Source organism: Puma concolor, chromosome A2 (genome assembly GCF_028749965.1).
Source record: "Puma concolor isolate L17-30 chromosome A2, mPumCon1.1.hap2, whole genome shotgun sequence".
Classification (NCBI taxonomy): Eukaryota; Metazoa; Chordata; class Mammalia; order Carnivora; family Felidae; genus Puma; species Puma concolor.
In genome coordinates this window covers 94,733,824-94,757,790 of record NC_141668.1, presented here as the reverse complement: position 1 = coordinate 94,757,790, position 23,967 = coordinate 94,733,824, and the positions used below count along the sequence as shown (strand labels likewise).

The following is a 23,967-nucleotide window of genomic DNA, read 5'->3' as shown; positions in this document are numbered from 1 at the left end:
CGAAGTGTGAATGTCCCGGATGCTACTTACGACTTGGTTTTAAAAATGGGATAATTAACCTAACAAAAGAGAAATATATTTAAGGAAAAATGTGGATTCAACACAAAGTGTTATAAACATGTAAATGGAAGAAAAAAGGAAGAATATTTTACGGACAGTCCACTCATCAAAATATATCAATGTCTTCCCTCTTTTGGACTTTCGGGTTTGTCCCGTTCACCGAAGGTTGACGTCATGTCTGCATCCATTTATTCCACGTGACCAAGGGAAGCGGTCACACTGGACGAGATCTCAGACTCTCTGCTGGGCGGAGGGGAGCTGCCCCAGGTGAGGCGAGCACGCCAGCCTCTCAGAGGTTAACCGAGCAGGTCCAAGCTTCAGCACCTGGCCCTCTGCACAGGGTCTGCCTGAGTCCACACCTGCTGTGACCCAGCCGCCTCTCCCCTGGGGCTGAGGTCTGGAGCCATCACAGCAGCTTCATTCATGCAACAGCGGGATGATCTGGGGAGACAAGACGTCCTGCTCCCTCAAGTGCAGTGTAATTTCTCTCTTCCTGGAGTCAGTGGGGTCCTGATCAGAACCCTCCACTCTCCACATAAGGGTGGCTACTCTTTCTCTCTTGCTGAAGAGTTTTCCCTATTATTTCTTTAAACAGGAGCATCTTTTAAGAAATATGACCTTTAGTGCCACTTAGAGAAGAGCAGGCACACCCCACAGCAGGAAGAGTAGAGGAAAGGTGAACAATGGTCACCTGCTGACATACATCTCCAGGCCCAGGATGGAGCCACTCCTGCCCAGGGTCCCAGGTCAGCAAGCAGAAATGTAGGTCCCTTTCCTGTCCCTGTCAATGCTGCCCTTGACCAGAAACAGTATATCCCAGCCAGCCGGTCCCCATCACCAAGAATCTGTAATGATTTCCCTGTTCTAAATGGGATCAGATATGCGACCCCAGCCAATCAACCTGAGCCAAAAGCTCTCTCCTTATTCCCTCAGTGACCTGCTAGCCTTGTAGGGAGATCCCTGAACACCACCTAATCCTTCCTGTTCCCCCCTTGGCTGTTTCTAAGGCTCTATAAACTCCCTCTTGCCAAAATCCCTGGGGAACCGTGTCCACTGCTTGTGAGGCACTGAACGCCCCAATCCATGGATTATTCTTCTTTCAATAAAGGACATAACACACTACAAACTAAATTGTTTGACTTTTGTCATTGACACACCCAAGAGAGTATTTGGCTGGAGGTTTGGGGCAGACTTCATTACCCACTGAGCCTGGTGAGCTGTTGAGACACTTTAATGTGAGTAGTATTTGAATAAAAATGGTAACAGTAATTGAGAGAAACAGACTTTTGAATGCTGACCATGTGAAATAAAATTTATTTTCAGAAAACAGTAGAAGGTTGTGGATTTTCTCCCCCAAAGTAAGATTTGCCTATCAGTGAAAATCTAGGAAATAGAGAAAGCAGGAAGAAAAATGTCACCCAATTTGTCACCACCCACACTGCTCACCTTCTATATTGAGACTCTTTCCACCTGCCGTTTTGCTGGTCAGATGTCTCCCCCGTTGTCACTCTCTTTTCCACTTAACACTTTAGCACAGCTGCCCTAGACACCTGCTGAGGGTCTGAATGATGGGCCTGGAATATTCTTTTAGCAGAGCATCTACTCAACACCTCACCGTCTCAGCACAACCTCAAAGCCTGCATTTTGGGACACTTTAGCTTTGAATCCCGGTTATAGCTCAGCAGGTCTGCCCTCCAGTTTTACCAGGAGGAGGAGCATGGGAGCTGGGTCTGGTCATGGGTGTTGCAGGACCCAGCCCTCCAGCCCAGCCAAGTCCCTTTCCTGGCTGTCCCCACTGCCCTCGCCCTCCAGGAGGTCAGCCTATAATGAGTATAACGAATTACTATAACTATACCCAGGAAGCCTTGGTATACTTGCCATAAGTGAAAAGGAATTTTCGTTTCGGTTGGAAGTCAATGCTATCTTTATTTCTCACGCATTTCCGGTGCATTCCTCAGCTGACCCCTCACAAGGCCCCGCCTTTCCCATTTTTGAAGATCTGACCCTGGGACTGCAGGACCTGGTCCCACCGCCTGGTCTACACTGCCCCTGGGTCGATGCAGTCTTCTTCCTTTGGATACACACACACACACACACACACACACACACACACACACAGGTGTGCCCACAGAAGCCCACATCCTTTTTTTTTTCAAAACTAATCCTATGCTATGAGAAAACATCTACTGCCCAGAAAACATCTACTGCCAATAGTCCAGCGTTGAGGTGAAACACCCGTCCCCAACATTTCCTGAGCCTTGTCTATGCACCTGGGACAGGCTACACGCTTTGCTCACATTTCCTGTTCACTCTGCCTGCAAACGAACGAGATCCCTTTTGACAGATGAGGAAAAGGAGGAGAAACAGCTCGCCCACGACTGCACAGCTATCATGTTATGTGAGGGCACTTAATCTCCTGATGCCACCTCTGGGGACAATGCTCCAGTGCCCGCTTGGGAGCCCCATGCCTTTTAGGCGGGGATTGCTGCTCTGCTTGTCCCTGCCCCCCAGGGAGGCAGCACACCCATTGCTCTGTGAGTGCCAGGTGGCCATTTGAGGTTTGGGATTTGTCTCCAGCCAGACCCGGCTGTCATCCCACCTGATTCCTCTTAGGCATGCAGCCTCGAAAGAGACACTGAGCAGAAACAAATTAGTGCTGTGCTCCATAGTCCATGTCAAATCAAGGATTGCTATTATTAGTGGTGTTTTTATTGCACCAAAGCTCTTCCGTATTCTCAGCACCCTGACCGTTGGGGGTTCCTCTCCCCATTTTGTGGTCAGACCTGTCCCTGCCCTCTGGCTCCACCCTCCAGCCTCTCTCTCTCTGTCTCTCACCAGCAGGTGCCTCAGGGATGCAGAGCTCAGACACTAACCTGCCCTCTGCCACCTACCTAATCAGTCTCCTTCCAGCAGGTGCAGCTGGGAGGTCACCCTGGGCTTCTCTCCACCAGCGGGGAAGCAGAACCATGCTGGGTCCCCTCGCCTTCCTGTGCGCCCTCCTGTTTCCTGGTAAGTCCTGACTCCCTCCCCGGTGCGGGTGCGTGGGGTGCCCTGAGGCTCTTATCCTTCCCTGTCTCACCGCTGTCCCCCCTCGCAGGTGGCGTGGCAGCGATCAGTGTGGAGCAGCCAGCCGTGGTGGTGGCACGTGCAGGCAGCTGGGCCACGCTGCCCTGCAAAGCCAGCACCTCGGTCAGCTACATCCACTGGTACCGCCACCAGGAGGGTACAGCCCCCAAGAGGATCCTCATGCTGGATATGTCCAGCTCATATGTGACCAGAGATGGTGTCTTGACAGCAGACAAGGTCCACGCCAAGAAAGGCAAGGATAGCACAAGCTCTAACCTGTTGCTGCTGAAGCTGGCGAAGAGCGATGAGGGCGTGTATTACTGTGCTGTTTGGGAAGATTTGGTATAGCTGGGCCCACAAAGTGTTCGGTCCTGGCACACTGCTCAGGGTTACAGGTAAATATTCTTTCATTCTTCCGTATAACGTAGGGAGGGGAGGCAGGTGATGCAGGGGCGGAGGCCAGGGGCTGGTGCTGGCCCAGAATTCTAGGATTTGGTTCCAGTTTGGACACAAATGGCAGCAGGATCCTTGGAGAGGTAGGTGACTGTTTCCCAGTCCTTGGGGGGTGGTTGCCGCCTGAGTTCGCGTGGACGACATTGACGAGGAGCTAACTTGCTAGAGCAACTGGGGGTCCCTGAGGGGTGGGGATGTTAGGTCCCTGTGGGATTTCTGTACTGAAAGGTTTGTAAAGAAATTTGTGTATCTTATTTACTTGATTCCAAAAACAACCAGTGAAAAAGAATGAACAAAAATTGCTGAACTTGTCATTTTGTCAGAAGCTGATTCATACCAGGGATGGACACATTGAACTGTGCAAACATATCCATTAATGTCATGAGCTGGGTTTGTTTGTTTGTTTGTTTGTTTGTTTGTTTGTTTTTCTACATTCAGGCTAGTAAATGTGTTCATTCTTCATTACCCTTAGAGATGAAATTTTGCCTGGATGAGGGAGAACACCTCCCAGGGATGTTTCTAGATTGCCAGATCTAGTCAACTACAGGTTTTCAAAGAATTTTCACAATGCTGGTAAAACATTAGAATTGTGAAATGTAATGATATTTTTTGGTTTCCTTAGTGGTTGTGGTCATAGGCACAAAGAATTAATAAATTGAAACACAGCATTCTGGTCCTCTTTCGTCCACCCGACTGCAATATAAATTATAGCAATCTTATTAAATATGGTGACACAGATACAGTTCATGACGTCCTTTAAAAAGTGTTTTTAGGAGAGTGTAGTGCAGAAAAAAATATGGACTGTGATCCTGGATCTATCACTTTCTGTTAGAAATAGCTACCACATAGGTTCAGACATGGTCAGTGATTTAAAAAAGAAAGCCAATCCTATAGAATTCAAATGATCACCTACTGAAGTACTTTATGAATCATGAGTACAGGAAATGTATTAAGTATGATCTGGTCTACAGGTCATTTTGGAACAATTGGTCAGTATTGGCAGAATACCTTCAGTTTCTAAGACCCATTGTTACATGATTCTAAAAATGAGTAGAATGTAGTAGGCATCACCTGAGACATTGTTAGTCTTAACATCAGGGGATCTCGCATTTTTTGGCGGAAACCTCTGGATGTAAAAAAGGAGAGGTTTTACAACTTGAATACATAAAATTATATTAATACCCATAAAATTAAATCTTCACTTATAATTAATATCTTCATTGGATTATGCCTACAGATTAAAAATTACATCATTATAAATATCATTTGAGAAATACTGCTTATTTCTGCCCTCACATTTCATTAAAATGTTTTTTCAAACCCTTCATACACATCTAACATGTGTACTTCAGAGCATATATCTGAGTTATCATAGGGTCTGAGTGTCTGTTTTGGGATTCCCAGATGATGATGTCCCTAGATATTTTATTGGAAGAGAAAATTCACCCACTTACAAAATAAAAGCATTCTTTTCATTTATACTGTCTTTCTATGTATGTGAGACAGAAGCATGAAGTATAGAGTCTTTAGTCCCAAGTCAGATTTACTAAATCCACATTAAACTGCTTATTGTCTTTTACCAGCGCGACTTCCAAAACTAGTCTCATCAAGTTTATTTCAGGTTGGTATCCTGTCCAAGTAGTATTGTTGGATCAAAGTTGAATGGATTAGAAGAGCCTCTTTTAATAAGTGGCCCAGGACTGAAACATAAGACAACCCCTCTTTCGTGAGGGATGATGTTGGGAACGCAAGCCTCACCTTCTTCTCTGGCGTTTCGGAGTGGTTGAATTCCACACGTTTTGCGTTTGTATCACAGAGAGGGATTTGGACACCTCTTCTTTCGTTTTTCATGTGATCTCTGAGTTAGACCTTCCTAAGCTCTGAAGCCCTGGGGCCGAACACACCAATGGTTTCTCATTTATTTATACTGTCCCTTTCCATCATCTATTTGAGAAGGCCTCAAATAAAAGACACAAGTACAGTTAGGCCATGAAATAAAAATAAAAGATTAAAAGCACTAAGGAAAGCAGAAGAAGAAGGAAAAAAAAAAGCCTGTGATGATCTAGAAAGAAGCACAGGATAAAATTTTATGTTCACAAGTAGGAGAAAAATGTGGTGGAGTACATACTTTGTGTTAAGTGATAAAATGAAGTACACCAGAGTTTCAAAGATGTTATGCCTTATCTATCATAAAATTAGAAAAAACACTCAAAGCATGAGTCCTTTTGGGGGAATATGAAGTGAAGAGTGGGAATCGTCTTCCACATCCGTTTCATATAGTGGATAAGGTGGTTTTTACACAAATGCATTTCATGCTACAACTGCATCATTACTATGGGCACCATGACATTGAATGTCATTCACAGATGGTGATAATCAGCCGACAGGGTCAGGGATCATGCAGTCTGGTGATCTAATGTGACAATAGGAGACTTGGAGGACCAGGCAACTGCCTTTGATCTAGTCATTTGGCCTGAAATCCCACTGTAGGAGATTCAAGGCAAACCTAGGCACGATCCGAAAGAAAGGCAGTTGGAGGTAGAAATTTCTGGTGAAAGCTTAGAATGCACATGGATTATGCTGTTGATGGGAAAAGAGACATTTGCTTTGGACCACGCAGGTGAAGCAGTTCCGTGAACTGACCGCATGTTACTAGGCTTTAGCCAATGTTCCCTTTGACTTTCTTAACACTGGAAATGCAGCAGATAAGACAAGTGATTGCCTATTAACTGGTGTGTCAAAGGCACATTCCAGTGATGATGGCTGAGTGAATCGAGACACAGTAGAGCAAAGTGGGGTGCAAATGAAGGAATGAGTCTCCATGCTTGATTTACATAGATCCAATCATTACCTCGAGTACCATATTCCCATTAGTAAGAAAGATGTGGTCCCATGCGATTAAAATGTCATGTTGGAGCACACAATCATCTAAACAAATTGCTAATAACCATGGTAATGATAATAATATACTTTCTCATTTCCATAGCATGTTTGGTGGTGGAAATCTTAGGAGGGATTTTAATATCAATCCTTACAGTAAAGGTCAGCGTAGACAACATTGTGCAAATTCTGTAATAAGATCAGACCTTGTGTCCGTGTGGACTTGTATAAAGTGTTCATGTACATCATGTGTAACTGTCGTGAAAGGGTTTGTTCCAAGAATGAAGTTGATCACGACAGATGTGCTTTGTGAGTTGACACATTTCCTTTCCTGACGGTGAAAGGGTGTAGTCAGAGAGCCCGGGATTTGCCCCAGGCTGACCTGGAGCCCTATCTCTACCACGTAGTGCTTATGTGAATTTGGCGATTATTCTCTGCCCTCAGTTTCCTCATCCATCAGGTGGGATAACAGGAGGCATTCAGCAGGAGTCATATGAGACTTAAATGAGAGACTGTGAATAAATTACTTGGCATGTTGTCTAACATATAACGGGTGCTGGATATGCAGTGGGTATGCCCTAAGAAGTTGTCCCATTGCAAACCTAAAGGGACAATAGTATCCAGTATGGAGGGTCTGTAGCCAATCATAATGATAGAGCAGAAATGTGCCCAAGGATTCAGCTGTGCTTCTAACTGCTCCAGTGGAAAGTGACCTTCCTGTGCACTGATAGACAAATAACTTGAATTTAGAGGTATTTGTTTCATTTAATGAACTTTTCCTTCACTTGGCCACAAAATGAAATTAAAATGTGGGTTTTGTTTTTGTATTTTTGTAGTTTTTCTGTGTATTTAAACCTTAACCCTTTATCTTAATTTTTATTATCTCTAACTTTACCAAGTTTGGGATTCGTGCTTGTATATGGTAGAAAAACAATGGTTGAAAATATGGTTAGAATGTACATAGAAATATAGTTACAGATATGGTTAGTCCTTTTAAATATACTTAGAAATGTCATAAATTTGAAATTCATATTTACATATGAAATAGCTTTATTTACTTACTAAAAGAAAAATTAGAAGAATAAGCTGAGAAATTTGGAGCCAATATTAATGCAGGTTTGAAATCCCCACTTAATTGAAAGTGTGGTTGCATTTGGTTAACTTATATAGAATTCATACTGCTTCGTCCTAATAATATGTCTACAACTCAGGCAATTTACCTTAAAACATTTTTTGATTATGAATATATAGAAATGTAATGGAAAACTTATTTGTTTTGTGAACTGGTTTCTATGTTATGCATCAGTCAAATGATTGTGGCCATAAAAAACACTGCTAGTAAGTTTAAAAAAGAATGTTGGAAGAAAAAACATGTAGTATAATTAGCCAAAATGTAGGCACTAATCATATATAATCAAGTACACTATTTAATGCTCAGTTAATTATCACATTGAGAAAGTTATAGGAGTTCAAGATTCCTTCTATCCTGAAAAGAATGAAACTTCCAGAATCTAGCTGAAGAAAAGGGACAGGAGGTAAGCATCCTGTCTTCCTGTCCAATAATTTTCCAAGTAGATCATTTGATTTTCAAGTTCTTTACGATGATGAATCAGAAGTAATCTTATAAAAAAAAACAACTTCCTAACATGAAAACTAGATTCCTTAAATGTATTGACTAGAGGCAAAAATCATGTAAATATCATATACTTTGAAAAATTAGTCTTGTTTTCTATAACATGCTTTCACAATGAAAAACAAAGTATATGGTTGGAGAAATATAGACTTTCTTAGTATTACAATCAATAAAATACTATTTGCAGTGTATGCAAGACGAACAAGTTTAAGACAACCTCATTATGATCTAATTCTATGTATAGCGTGGTTAAAAAAGTCATTGTTTGCTTACAGATTAGTATAAAAATCAGGAACTTTGAGGCACTGTCAGAAATTCTCAAGAATATTTTTTCCTTTTCTTCTCAAAGGAGAAATAAAATTCTTCTTTTCTTCGGAAATTGTCCACAAAATTATTATTCTAACTCCTAACTAGCCCAAAGAGAAAATGTGTTAACGTTTGTGTTTCAGTTGGAAATCAAATTGGAAGGGTTCTACTCTTTATAATTTCAATCACTAGTTAACAATCAATGTATAAGCAAGGAACATTCCAGCCTTCAAGTGACATGCCCTTGACAACTATGATGTTTCATTACATATTTTCACATTATGTCTACAAGAAACTCTGGAACCATAACTGTTAACATTTTACCAGTTACATATAATGTTATTTAGCAGGTGAAATCAAAGAAAACTGTGTGTGTGAAAGCAAGTTAAGCAGGCTTCCAGGGCAGATTCGAATTTGGAGGGATATTCTAAGTGTCAAAGTATGGTGTCTTTTTAGTCATGCATCAACTGCAACGAAATTCCCGTTAAAATGTGCCTTTAGTGAACATTTCTTAAAGCAAACCGAATTCTGAGTAGTACAATACTTGATAAAGTTAATACGAGCATTTCTGGAAACAATCAATAAATTTTTAATAGCCGTTTTGTAAATTTAGCCACATCACTTCTAAATTCAAGGCATTGTAGATAATTTGGAGATGCAGCTTAAAACATCACTCTACTCAAAATCCTGGTATGATTCAGATGTGAGAGCAAGATGGTCTATAAAATCAGGAATCAAGCAGAAGAAATCCCGTATCAGAAGTGGACATGGGATCCTTATTTGAAGCTAAAAGGCCAATGTGACAGATCAAGTGTGGGTGGAAATAGATTCCCTTTCAACAAGTGACTGTGTATTGTTTCAAAAAATTCCACATTAATCCAGGTGCTGCCCTTAATAGCCGTGACTTTGGACAATTTACATAACCCCTTTTCCCATGGAAAGTAACAAAATAAGCAACTCAGAACCCACTGTGGATGAAAGGTCATAGTAAGCACTAACCCTATGCAACTTTTCCTTCCTTTTACTGTGTGTTAGGTGGTTCCAAACCACAGAATGTTTCATTTCTCTAATGTTTTCATTGCAATTGCATTTCTCCCACAGATAAAAATCCTGATGAAGACATTTTCCCCAAGCCCACGATTTTTCTTCCTTCAGCTGATGAAGTAAAACTCCATAATACTGGAACATATCTTTGTCTTCTTGAGGACTTTTTCCCTGACGTTATCACGATAGATTGGAAAGAAAAGAATGGCAAAACAATTCTGAAATCCCAGCAGGGTGACACCATGAAGACTAAGGACACATACATGAAATACACGTGGCTGACTGTGCCTAAAAAGTCAATGGATAAAGAACACAAATGTACCGTCAAACACGAGAATAATAAAGGAGGGGTTAATCGAGAGATACTGTTTCCTTCAATAAACAAAGGTATGTGCATATACACATGATGATAACCTTTCAGAACCCTTTGTTTCAAAGGGAATACCACACCTTGTCTATCAAAAATTAATGGGAAACAAGCAAATAGAAATCTTTCTTTAACGTAGTTACTTTTAACGGTCACATAAATGTCCTGTTACTTCCCCATAGAATTAAAGTAGAAACATACAAAGAAAGAGCACAAGAACAATTCACTTAGCCTTTATCGCCTCAGTTTCATCATCCAAAATATGAAGGTCACAATGATGTTTTTTAGCGTCACTGTATGGATTGAATGAAATAATACGGAGGAAGCACCTAGCAGCCTCACACACAATAAATGCTCAAAAAGAGAGTCCACTTTCTATGATCTTACTTGATAAGGAAATAAGAACAATCGCATGTCTTTCGGGAATGTTCTACTCAATAGTCAAACTCCCTCTCACCTCAATCTGGTCTACTCAAAGTATCACCTTTAAACAGTTACAGGTGACAAAATGCTGCTCCTTTGATGGTGCTGGATTGCAGCTCAAGTAAAAATGGTGATTTGGCTGCCGAGTTTTTAGTATGGTCTTGGGTGTTCCAGATTTGAATTTTATGTAAGACTGTAAGGTGAAATTTGGTAACTGGAGAGGGGTGAGGTTACATGTACAAACATTCTCCCATTGTCCACAATGGATGTATTTCTACCCCTGGGAAATGCTGCCCAGCAAACACTTCCTGCCGTCCGAGCGTGTGCCAGGCCTGGGAGGGAGGCGGGCCGGACCACTGTCCCCAGGAGGATCACTACAGTAGGGCGAATACACTTTGCCTAATCAGCCAGGGTCCCTGGTGATTCAGACATGGTGTCCTGAAAGAGCCTCACTGGTGCCGAGGCTGGTCATATGTGACAATGGGGGCAGAGCTGAATGTGCCCTGGCCTGGCTGTGAGCCAGGAACTCGCTAGACTCAGAAGTCAAGTCCTGAACATTAATATAAAATGCCCCCAGAGGGCCCATAAGAAGGAACCAGTTTGTACTTGCTCTGTGGTTAACAAGCACTTTTTAAGCAGCAGGGAGCAAACACATAGCAAGACATGTGAAGAGCTTTGCTATATATTTCTGAGGTAAGTCTTTGTCCTTTGTCCTCCGGGAGTGTTAAAAAAGAAAAAGCAAAAAACAAAAACCCACAAACCCCAAATGGCAACACTCAGCTTAAAGCCCCAAGTCACTCCACCAAGACTTAATACCTAACCCAAGTACAATTTCAATGCCCCAGAAGAGTAACCTTTAACCAGTCGACTAGGGAATTTTCCTGGTCAGCACTAAGAAGTTTCCTAATGGACCCCTTCCCTTCTCTGTCAGGGTGACCTTGCCTAAATCAGTGGATTCCTTGCTAAAAATTTCCTTTTTTCTGCTCCTTCTCTATTGTAAAAAAGATTTCTTTCCTGTCCTCCTTTGGAGCTCCTGTCTACATGCTAGATGGGATGCTCTCTGATTCATACACTGATTGATGAATACAGCCATTGGATCTTTAACATTTACTTGGTTGAGTTTTTGTTCTTTAACAGGTTTGGCGGAGGCCAGAAGATCCGAAGTGGACCCCCAGAGGCATTCAGAGACAAGGCGAAACACAGGGGTGGTCACTGTGAGCCCTTTGAGTTCACTGTCCTCCTCACCGGTTTCAAGGACTGCAGGTGAGTTCCTCTTGGTTCGAAGCTCCCCTCTCCTTGCCTTCGGGCTGCTGATCTGATGGGCCTTCCTTTCCAGGACAGGTCAGCTTGGGCTGCAAGGGTTATGCCCAGAGCCCGGCTGAGCCGGCATGTTTATCTGGAACCCTGTGGAACTGGCCTATTTGGCCAGAGCCCAGCTGGGCTGGCAGAAAGGTGTGCCTGGAGCCAAGCCCCCAACCTTTCAGACCGCACTTCCCCTGCTAGAAAAGTCTGCAAGGTTCCAAGAGAATTGTTGGTGGTGCACATGGAGTCTTCTTGGGTCCTGAACGCAGTAGCCTCTCTTATTGCCCATTCAGTAATGTGCACACGATTGTCTCCTTTCGTTTAGAGAAAGGCTACTGGCAACAGGGATCTCAGAGGTCCCACATTTAAAGACTGTTAGAGCACTCGCTACCTCAAGAACACTCCTCTGATGGTACAAGTTGGTGAGGGCAGGGGTCGTCGGGTCAGCACTGGGTCACCCATCAACCTCCGGAAAACCTCTGTGCAAGGACGTATACTGTAAAACACACACAATCCCCAATTCGGGTCATATGCCTTTTAGGTGTCAGTTTGGCTCCAAATCTTAGCTCATGGGATCCTCAAGTCCTGAAGGGTCAAGCCCACCACCTTCCAGTACACCTGCTTATTTTTCATCTAAGAACTATGGTCCCAGATGTTAAAGATATAATTTCCAATTAGATAAGACCACTTAGGAAAGGCACTTAAGAGCAAGGGTTTTACAGTTAAAGACAGTAGGACCCCTCAGTTTAATTAGCAAGCAGAAGCTTCCAAAAGATTTTAAAATGTCAAGGTCATTTTTTTGGATGATTCACTGCAAAAGTCTCATGAATGGGAAAAGATATTTGCAAATGACATATCGGACAAAGGGCTAGTATCCCTAGTGTCTATTCATGCTTTCTGCCCATTTCTTCACTGGGTTATTTGTTTTTTGGGTGTGGAGTTTGGTGAGCTCTTTATAGATTTTGGATACTAGCCCATATAAGGGTACTGGCTTTCATTAGTCTTGTTGTCATGTCCACAAACACCTCCACTCTAGAAAATCATGTGCGGGGCTTGCGGTTACCGGGGTGTGCGTGATTTGGAAAGGTAAGGCTGCTTCCGTTTTTACATGGGAAATTGACCTAAACCAGCCTCCTTCCAACGTGTAAGATTCTGCTGTGGATTCTTGGGTTGGACGACATCATTTTGGTGGCCACACTTCATGTGAGCGGTGTGTGCTCAGGTCTTTACAGCAGCCACTGTTTCTGGTTGGTTTTCCTCTCGACAAGTATTTACAGAACACCTGCTTTGCCGCAGGCACTGTGTTAGGAGCTGTGAGCCCAGAAGGAAAACAAGATAATCTTAGATATTATCCTCCAGTTGTGAGAAAAAAAGAAAAAAAAATCATGAACTTCAATGTATCCATGTGCAGAAATACCATATATGAATTGATCTGCTCAGTCACAAAGAATCAGAGCACCTTTTCTGGAATTGTGGGGCTCCTATTTGTAATGGCTGTCTCCAGTCTGTTGACAGATTCTATCTGCCTGTCTGTCTGTCTCTCTCGCTATCCATCCATCAAACTATCCACGACACAGACACGTGTCAAAGAATGGATATGAACAACGGAATAATACTTGCTTTCATTTCTTTTAGAGCTCGCCGCTGTTAACTACACAAAAGCTTCTCGGAAGGATGAAAATGGTAAGTTCTTCTATGTTTGTCTTTTTGTTATGCTACAGCATTTACCTTCTGATCAACTTAACTTTTGAACTTCCCTGGCTTCAAGGAGAAATATCACAATGGTTGGATCTTGCAAAATAGACTTAGTGACAGCTGAAGTCTCCATCATTTCCCAGGAGTCGCCTTCACACAGTAAATTCTGGCTTGGGAATGAGAGGACTATAAAGTAGGGGTGCAGTGAGGGGCTCTGAAGTCTTTCAACAATGGATTTCATTCGTTTCTGTGGTCTTTGTTTCTACGAACTGAGGAAAACATGGTATCAAGTAGCTTTTAGAGTTTTTTTTTAAATCTTTGTATTTGTTGGTAGTTAATAATATGAACTGACACTGAGAGGTTCTTGTACAGAAGGCGTTGTGTGTACTTTGAACGGGTTTTGTTTAATTCTGTTAATACTCACTACAAAGTATTTTGTTCTCACGTTACAAATGAGGACAGTGAACTAAAATTAGCTAAGTCCCTTGTGCCCTGCGACACAGCAAGATCCGGGGCTTCAACCCAGATCATCTGAATCAAGAGTTCATACACTTACTCAATTTTTATTCTTCCTCTAAATCCCAAAGCCAAGGCCCTGAAACAGGCTGCCCAGGGGAGGGGGTGTGATGGCAGGACTTCGTGTGCCAGAATCCAGACTTAAACCCCAGTCTTTAATTATTACTTGCAGAAATATGGGCAGATTATTTGCATTTTCTGAGCCAACCACAAATGACACAAATAACACCCAGCTCAGTTATGGAAAACATAAGGCCCCGCATGTGGAATGTCTAGCTTAGGGTATCTCATTTAGCTGCTACATAATAAGACTTGTGAGTACATTCTAAGTATAAGTAGTAGTTCCTAGCTCTTTCTCCACACATATGCACAAAGGAAATGATGAAGACCATTGGCTCTAGTCCTGCTGATTTGTCCTCATGTCCAATATCAAGGGGCTCCTGGACTCTGGCTACTCGTCATCATCTTCCTTATCATCATCCAACTTTACATTTATCCATAATCATTGGGTGTCTTGGGTATTCATTGCATGTAGAGATCCAGGATTACAGAGTAGCTGAGAATGCGTCCTGAAACACCAGGTTGCTGAGATTGAAATCTGGCCTCTCGTACTTACTAGTTGCATGAAATCAGGCAAGTTGCTTCTCTCTCTGTCCTCAATTTATGTGAGAATGGGAATGAAAATAATAACCTCATCTGTTATTAAAAATTAAATACAATTAGGGCTTCACATGCACAGTTCTGAAGTAACATTTAAGTTGTGGTTAATGGATATTGCCTATTATTCTTACCTGGGGACATGGGGGAATGAAGAAATGCTAGAAGCTATTTATCACCAATGCTTGTTTTTCCCCATTGGACTCATTCATTCTAAACACAACCTATTTTTTAATACTTTGGAATGTTCTAAGTGAATTTGAAAGGTTTTTTTTAAATTTTGTTTTTGTTTTTGTTTTTTTACTAACTTGGTCTGCGAACCGGATTCTGAGTAGTCTTGGGGGTGGTGTTAGTGGTGATGGTGGTGTAGATGTTTACTCTCCAGTTGTACCGGTGAGAGAGTCACTTCAACCCAGGACATCAGAAATGTGTGTTGTGACCCAGCTCCCAAACTAAGTCCTCGCCTTTCCAAAGAACAGGTGAAACTAACTGATGGCTTCTTTTAGACCCCCGGCAGGTGCAGCTCGCGAACACCTCTGCCTACTACACGTACGTCGTCCTCGTCGTCAAGAGCATGGTCTACACCGTCATCATCGCCATCTGTCTGCTTGGGAGACCAGCACTCTGTGACAATGGGAAGAGTTTCTAACCCATGGTGGCACCAAGGGTCCACTTTACTCCTTGACTATTGTCACTAAAAGAGTCTGTTGAGGATCTAGAGGGGCTTTCTCTCTGCATTTGGGTTATTTCAGTTCACATGTTTCTTTTTCTATGTGTCATCATTGCAGAACAGGTTTACAAACCGCTAGGCAGACAGGAAATGTCACTCTGCATGGAGAACAATTTCTACTATGACTCAGGGGCGGGGCCGGGGGCACCCACGGGGACGTCAGCACCGCTGTCTCCTTCACGTCCACCAGCCCGTCAGCCACTCAGCACCCTCGCCTCTGAGTACAGCCGGCGTGCAGCTTCCATAGCGGCCCCTGGGGCTCTGTATCCAGATAACTGCCTGGAGGCCTTTTATTTTGCATTTCTGGAAGTCTTCCTCCTTGCTACCTGAACTTTGTGCTATTTTTCATAACAGACCTAATAAAAGCAATCACAAGTCTACTTTCGCCTCTGTGGACATTTATTTGGTGAGACCTGAGTACAAGGCCATGGACAGCATGACAACTGAGCCTTCACATTCAGCATTGATGTACTCGTGGTCAATTCCACATCTCTAATTCTTTCCCTAAGATAGTCCTTGTGATGCCTTCTTTGGGGGCACTGGCCCCAGGGGAACCACAAACAGTGAAGGTGCCCAAGTCATTTCTCCTTGAAAGGTGAGCAGTTTCAGACTTATTTAGTTTAAGACTCTCCCCTGGTGACAGTTTAATAAGTCACAAGCCTGCAGGGCATGCTCAGGGCACCGGTGTCAGACCTGGACCAGTGTCTCATGTGCACCGTGTTCCCTGATGTCACAAGAACCCCATGAGAGCTGCAGTAACACGGGAAAGGGAGAGTGCTGGAGGGTTTAAATGCTTGGACTCTGAATCCCGGGAGCCTGGGTTTAAATCTTGGGTCTATAGCTATTAGAACTTTCTGTGCCTTAATTTTCTCATTTGTAAAATGGACTTACAGTGACACGTCTCCAGGAGTCGTGTGGATGAGCTGAGATATTAGTACATGCAAGTCCCCAACAGTATCAGCATCTACTGTTGGCAGCTCCACTTTAGAAATAATAGAGAACATGCACTCACGTGTACACACACACACACACACACACACACGTGTATATATTTCTACAAACATGAATATAAAGCAAAATGTTCAGTGTGTGGTAAGTGGGTAAAAAACTAAATGTATATTTTCTATTTTCGGTAATGAATGCACTTACAATAAAAGCTTGCATATATTAGAACAAAAACAATGCCTCATTTAAAATTGGAAAGGATTTTTTTTTTGTTTATTTGCAATCAGCTTCAGTTTCTGTGACACAGGTGGCTTTGGAGACCAAATACAGGTTCCCAAGGGGAAACAACACAGGACCCACCAGATACAAGGAAGAGGAAATTTAATTTCCATCTACTTGATTCTCAGGAATTTGACCAGACCTCTTTAGGGCAAATACCTGGGCCTCTACTTAGAGATCTGGAACTGTTTCTGTGTATGGAAAGCACAGAGGCAAAGGGGAGACTAGCAAATGACCCAGAGCCGTGTGGGCTGATTTCAGGGCCGGGCACTCCTAGCCAGTGTCCCCTGTGGTTTCCAATCCTCAGCCCCTCCCTTCCCCAACCCAACCTGGGCAGCCCTGCGGGCTCTGTTCTGCACTGGCAGGTGCAGAGAGGGGGAGGGCGGTGGTGCAGGGGACAGTGTGGGGGGCAGGAGGGTGCTGGTGCGGAGGTGGGGTTTTCTTTTCTCGGGCTTTTCTTGTCTATGTGCTCTGTCAAATGTGGTTGATTGGTGGAAAATGTTTGAAGTCAAACCGGCCCCCACTGGTTGGGACTGTGCAAGGGGTAGTAGGTTTTGTCAGATAAAATAAGGGCAGTTAGACCACAGCCAAGTTTGCTCTTTTCCACAAGGCCACGGCTGATGAAAAGAAAATATCCATCTGCACAGACGTAGGACTGCTGTCAAACATACTCCTAGGCTGTGGTCGAGGGGTTCCCCTGTTTTATATCAAGTTCACTCCAAGTAGCTGCTTCATGAGTTGGGAATCGTATGACCAGGACTGTTGAGACACTGAAACTTCAGTCCGGTCCAATGACAGTATTCTGAAGGACACAGCACACAGACTTCTTCTAGCCCTCGAAGGATCTGTACTTTTCCATGGCATGTGATTTATTGAGGCTCCTATTTTTCAGTCTCATTTCTTGGTGTAGACAGGTTTCCAGAAGACCAGTGCCCATGAACCTATGAGCACAGGTAGACTGAGGACATCACAACAGAGGTGCTTCTATCCTCACAAGAACACAGACATAGGGAAGCTCTGAGTCTACTGTGTAATTGAATGTCATATATTGACTCATCTAAGTCCCTCTACAGGACAGATGACTGTAGAGTTGAGCTTCATTAGAGCAAGCTTAATATAAGACAGGCACATCAGCTAGGTGGGATGGGGGTCCAGCAGAGGAGGGTTGTTCAGCAATGTGAACCCAAGAGTAAGTGTCCCCACCCCCACCCCACCGGAACATGGTACAGAGAGGGGGCCCAGTCCTGAGACCCAATCTGACCAGTCCTTGGAGAAACAAAACTCTATTGTTGAGGCCGCTGCTTTAGGCTTTCAAGGTTTGACTTACTGCACATTCTCACCACAGATTTCATTTCCCTTCTTCTGTGCTTGAGAGCAAACTTCTGGGTGAGCTTTGGCTTCCATGAACATGGGCCACATGCTATTGGTTCAGCTCAGGGTAAATTATACACTGACATCCAGCTTAGGCATCATCTGTGGGCCTGTTATATATGTGACTCCACTCCTGAGACAGGGGAATCTAAATCTGACCACACCACTGAGTTGCTGAGATTTGAGTCCAAAGTCCAGAATCTGCAGACATTCCTCACCCCTTTCTCCACCATAAGATGCTCTTTCTGGCTAAGCCTCAGGTTCCCCCAGCCCTCTTGATGGCACTTCTGTCACTCGGTCCATTCTTAGAACAAGCCTAGACGGAGCTGATCTGACCTGCACAAATGCACATTTGACCCTGTCGTTACACCCTGTAGTTAACTCCTGAGGAAACATCTCTGACAAAAAAAAATAATACTTCTTTTCCATTATGTACCTTAGCCTTCCAAAAAATAGAAGAAAATCTAAATGTCTGAGAGCAGAAGAAAAGTTAAATAATTATTTTACGTCCATGAAATAATTGGCGGTCATTTAAAATTATGTGTGTAGTTTACACATCATGGAAAATGCTCACCTGTGAAGCAAAAGTAAATATGCAGTGAAAAAATTTTATATCCTTTTGGAATATATTTATAAAAATAAAAACCCAAATCCATAGGTGAAAATCAGAAAGACAAGAAGAAAATAACCAGATGACTTCAATGATGCCTGGATATTCCAAAGTTTTTGCAACAAACTGACTTCATTACTTTTAGATTATAATTTTTAAAACAGTGAATAAATATATGGACGGTATGGCCACAGTAATGTGAAATTACAAACACAAAATGAGTTGGGGACAAATGAAGCTGTCGACACTGATTTGGCCGAGTATTCTGAAGGACCGTTTCTTTGATTCTTGTTCTCCAAACATTTTTATAAGAAGTGTGTCCTAGTCTCACATTCAGGGAAGAGAAAAAAAAAAGTGGTCGTTGGAAGACCGAGGGAGCAGGTTAGGGACAGAGCATCCTCACAGGCAAAGGAAACAGCCTGCTTCACAGCTGCTTTCCTCTTGTGAGATAACACACCTCGAATAGGACATTTTCTTTTCCTGAAAATGCTGCATTAGAGCCAGAACAAATCTGGTCCACGAGAATGAACAGCAGAGAATCTTAAGAAAAGATTGTGTCCCACATCTTAACCTCATAAACGTCACACAGTTCAGGTGAAGTTTGTGTGACATAAATAGATTAGAGTATGGCTGTTGGAAGGCTTCACTTTCCAGCCTATTCCACTGCTGTAGACACACGGGGGCAGATGAAATGCCTTCCCACTTGGACAGGAGTCTAAGGAAGATGGTCTTACCACGTCTTCCTGTTTCTGGGCTTGCTCCCCACCTGTCAAGTTAATGGCACTTGAGCCACAAGAAGCCGAAACGTCTTGGAATTGAGAGGGCTAAACAAAGCCAAACATTTAATTAATACATAACATGTATGCTTTGCATAATTTAATAGTGATGTAAGGCAGGCCTTACAAATGGAGATATAGATATAGATAGATATAGATATAGATATAGATGATATAGATATAGATATAGATATAGATATAGATATAGATACAGATACCAAGGAGAAATAACTTAGACGCTGCTGGAGGAAATGGAACACGGACAGCAACTTTGTAGAACATTTTGACAACTACTTAAAAATTAAATAGAAACTCACCAAAGACCCAGGAAATCCTCTGCTAGAAATCTGTCTAAGACAAACAACAACCGCGGCACCTGGGTGGCTCAGTCAGTTGAGCGTCTGACTTCAGCTCAGGTCAGGATCTTGTGGTCCTTTGAGTCCCGCATCCCGCTCGCTGCTGTCAGGCTGTTGGTGTAGAGCCTGCTTGGGATCCTCTGTCCCCTTCTCTCTGCTCCTACCCTGCTTGCACTTCCTCCCCTCCCCCCCCCCCAAAAAAAGAAATATGAAAACAAAAGTCCGCACAAAGACATGAGGGTCAAAGTTTATTGCAGGTTAATCATAATAGCAAAAGTTGGCTATAATTCCAATGTTCATCCACTGGTGGATTGTCAAAATGCTGTCATCCACTCAGTGGACTGGTATTCAGCAATACAAAGAGACAAACTACTTATGCATGCAACATGAATGACCCTCAAAAACATTATGCTAAGTAGCAGCCAGATGTAAAAAACTACACGTTCACATTGTATGATTTAATTTATATTTATTGTCTAGAAAGTGCAAATTTACAAAACACAAAGCCAATCGGTGGTTGATCTAGGACTGGAAGTAGGAGCAAGGATTACGTGGAAACAAAGACACTATCTGGATGAGAAAATTGCTCTGCAATTGTGCTGTGACTTAGTTTAAGAAGTGTAATTTACTCAGGGCACCTGGGTGGTTCAGTTGAGCGTCTGACTTCAGCTCAGGTCATGATCTCATACTCTGTGAGTTCGAGCCCCACGTTGGGCTCTGTGCTGACAGCTCAGAGCCTGGAGCCTGCTTCGGATTCTATGTCTCCCTCTCTCTCTGACCCTCCCTTGCTCATGCTCTGTCTCTCTCTGTCTCAAAAATAAATAAAAGCATAAAAAAATTTTAAAAAAGGAGTATAATTTACTAAGACCTGCAATCACACATTTATAATGGACTAATTTGATGCTATGCAAACTATACCTAATAAGCTGTTGTTTTTTTTTTTTTTTATTCAAGTGATATCTTCAGCAGTGATGTCTCCATTCTTTTTAAAATTTTTATTAAAAATCTGAAAAATTGGGTTTCGGATCTACTGAAACATTCGGTGACTCTATAGTTGGTAATTTACGCAAGAACACTTCAGAAGGATTAAAGCCCCCCCCCCCCCCCGCCCCCAATTCACTGTCTTCAGCCCCTAAATGCAGACTGGACCAAAGTGGGCTTCTCCGTGGTGCCCGATCCCTGACTGGCTACTCATGCTACCCCTCCTCCCTCTGTCTAGCAGGTCAGCGACCCACCTCCCTCGGTCTAGCAGGCTGGTGTGCTGGGACACTCAGGTTTGTCCCTCACAAGGTCCAACCCGCAAAGACCTCGCCCTACAGGAGGGACCCCTGGAATACAGAGCCAGGGCTCCCCCTGGTGGTTGGGGAGCCCAGAGACAATCCCACGGGACCTGGGCCTTGTCCCTCCTTCCCCCAACTAGGATCCTAGCAATGTGACAGCTGACCAGTGTGATGCCCACAGTAGCCTTGACTGACAGAATGGAGGTCAGGGGACATGGGTGTCAATCTCAGTAAGAATAAACAGAGTGCAGAGTAAGTATGTGTTCGCAAATCACCACCCTGTCCCCCCTCCTCACCCCCCCCCCCCATGCCAGCCAGAGTGAGCCACTTGGAAGAGGACGCATTTTACATTCAGACACTAAATTTACAGGCTGACATTCTTGCAATTTAGTACTAACGTCCATGTATCACCAAAAATCTGACAACCTTCATAATCAGCAATGTCTTCTCACAACAGCCTCAGTTTCGGTCAGTTTTTTTCCCGATATTTTATATTTATAGGTACGTAAAATTAATAGATAATATAGAATAGAAAAGTCCAGTCATTAGCCCAATGTTTATACAAGAGAATTCTTAATGTCTTTCATTTGATTACTCTTGTTTTCCTTATGTACCTCTGCACTCCACGTAAGCTCATGAGGGGTGAACAGCATTCCCCCCCCCCCCCCCCCCCCCCAGTTCACGTGTCCGCCAGCGTCCATCCGGGTTCCTTATTGCATTCAGTGTAGAAACAGTACAACTCAGTCTTCGTGTCCCCGGTAACCGCTAAAGTCCCCACCGACCTTCCCTGTGTTCGGACTCTGCTGCAGGGACCTTATGTACAAGTGCAAGGAGCAAATACACGGGACACTGAGTGATTGATGAGTTCAGAGACGTCCAGACACACTGATGCCAGGATCAGCGTGGAGGAAAATCTCAAACTGAATATAACAGGAAATGATAGAAGGCTTTTAGGGTATCAGAGAAGAACAAGTTTTCTTGACCAGGACTCCAAAGTACACGAAGTAAATGGTCAAACAAAGTTTGACCACAAAATTGAGACTCTTTATTTAGTAAGTGCTTTAGACAAAGTTGAGACATTTGATAGATTAGCTGAGGCTCTTTATAACAGCTAAACCTCAGAAAGGATAATTATCTAAGAGACTTAAATTTGTACAACTCAACAGGTTGTACAATTGCTATAACAATTGCTATAATCTTAATTAATTTTGATAATTTAAAGTGCCTATCATTTTATCTTTTTTTGCATTTGTAATACATTTGTAAGAATGTATTAAAATAATATTTGTATTATGCATATTTGTATTTACTTGTATTTGTAAGAGTATAAATCAGTGTTAATAGGTAATATAATAATAGCAATCTTGATTTGCCAGACACTCTCCTAAGTGTTCCACGTGTATTAAATTATTTAATCCTCACCAACCTGTGAGGTGTGGGCTGATTTCCCTTTTCGCAGACGAGGAAGCTGAGATTCAGCACATTGAGAACTGGGTCTGGTCACACGGCCAGGAAAAGTGGGCCCGGCCGTGGGCAGCCTGGCTCCTCTGGGTGCTGTAGCCTCTGCCGCTGGCCTCCTTCCTGCTGCACCCAAAGGGCACGGACGGCCAAGTGTCCGAGGGACAGACTTTAGTGGGTGCCAGGTATAAACAGAGACCCTCAGCTTCCTCATCAGCGGCCCAGGGCAATAACCTGCTGAAACGATGTGATCCTGTTTGGTGGCCATCAGGTTGGTAAAAACTATGATGTCAGATAATAAGCACAGTATTTAGAGACACGGTGTATGTGTATTTCCTGGCAGCCGCAACCCCGGGATGACGTTCCCAGGGAAACTCGACTCCCAGCATGCAGAGACCCTGAGGTGTGGGTGCCAGCCTCGCTGGTGACAGCCAGTATGTGCAGCAGGACAAGTGACTGTCACTGGCGGTGGAGGGATTCATGCAGTGGCTGCAACCAGCGGCAGAAGGAGCAGCACAGAGGAGCAGTGGACAGACGGAGGGACAGACACGGATTGACGGGAATGCGATGCTGTTTATATAGATGTAAATACACATTATTCACAAGCAATTTCTGTAGTTTTCACAGGTATATAAGACACCAAACATATCAATCAATCCTCTCATTTGAGGCCGGGGAAATGGGGGTCTTGCAAAGAGGAGCCCCTTACCTGAAACTCCCAAGCACACTGAGTACACAATTGGAAAAACAGTTTTCCTGCCTAGTATTTCCGGTTGTTCCACTCACTAAGCTGAGTATTTGCTGGAAGAGACCACTTACCTGGGCTCCACTACGTTGTAGAAGGTGTGGCTCATACCTGCAATGACCAGCAGGGGGTGCTAGATGTCAGTGTAAGTAACAAGCAAACTACCATAGATTTTATGCAGGAAGCTCCTTCTTGAAAATAGGAAGTAGAACAAGATCACAGATTACATTTGAAGCAACAGCTCATTGAGGACAGAAATTAATCCCTGAATCACAAACATCCAAGCAGGTTTCCTGGGGCACGTGCTTCCTTAACCTGAAGGTCTTGAAGTTAGTTCTTGCTGCGCTCTTAGCTAGACAATCTCAAGTATGTTACTTACTCCCCCTAAGCCTCTGTCTCATCTGCAGAATGGGATGAAGAACCCCTACTTTATGCAAGGAAGGAATCAAGATGTACAATGCTTGACATTTAAAAAAGCGTGGTTGTTATTATTTAATGCACCAATGATTTCTGTTATGACCTTCAGAAAATTAGTCTCGGGCGCCTGGGTGGCTCAGTCGGTTAAGCGTCCAACTTCGCTCAGGTCATGATCTCGCTGTCCATGAGTTCAAGCCCTGCGTCGGGCTCTGTGCTGACTGCTCAGAGCCTGGAGCCTATTTCAGATTCTGTGTCTCCCTCTCTCTCTGACACTCCCCCGTTCATGCTCTGTCTCTCTCTGTCTCAAAAATAAATAAACGTTAAAAAAAAAAAACTAAAAAAAAAAAAGAAAATTAGTCTCTAACAAAAGGAAAGGAGGTATTAATTCACAAGTACTAGAAGAATTTCTGTTGTGTTCTGAGGTCCAGCACTGTTAAATGCATGACTGCTCTTCAAGAATAACTTATGTTCTGGGGGCTCCTGGGTGGCTCATTCAGTTCAGTGTCTGACTTTGGCACAGGTCATGATCTCACTGTCCGTGAGTTTGAGCCCCGCGTCGGGCTCTGTGCTGACAGCTCAGAGCCTGGAGCCTGCTTCA

The 23,967-nt window shown here is 43.3% G+C and overlaps 1 gene segment (V, D, J or C); it reads left to right on the top strand.

Annotated features, from left to right (window-relative positions):
- Window positions 1-3,293: 3,293 nt before the first annotated feature.
- LOC147583341 (T-cell receptor gamma chain C region C10.5-like) lies at window positions 3,294-15,512 on the top strand. The segment is given in 5 exon segments: window positions 3,294-3,521; window positions 9,500-9,829; window positions 11,370-11,495; window positions 13,170-13,217; window positions 14,909-15,512. Coding segments are annotated over 5 exon segments (738 nt in total).
- The last annotated feature ends 8,455 nt before the right edge of the window (window positions 15,513-23,967 follow it).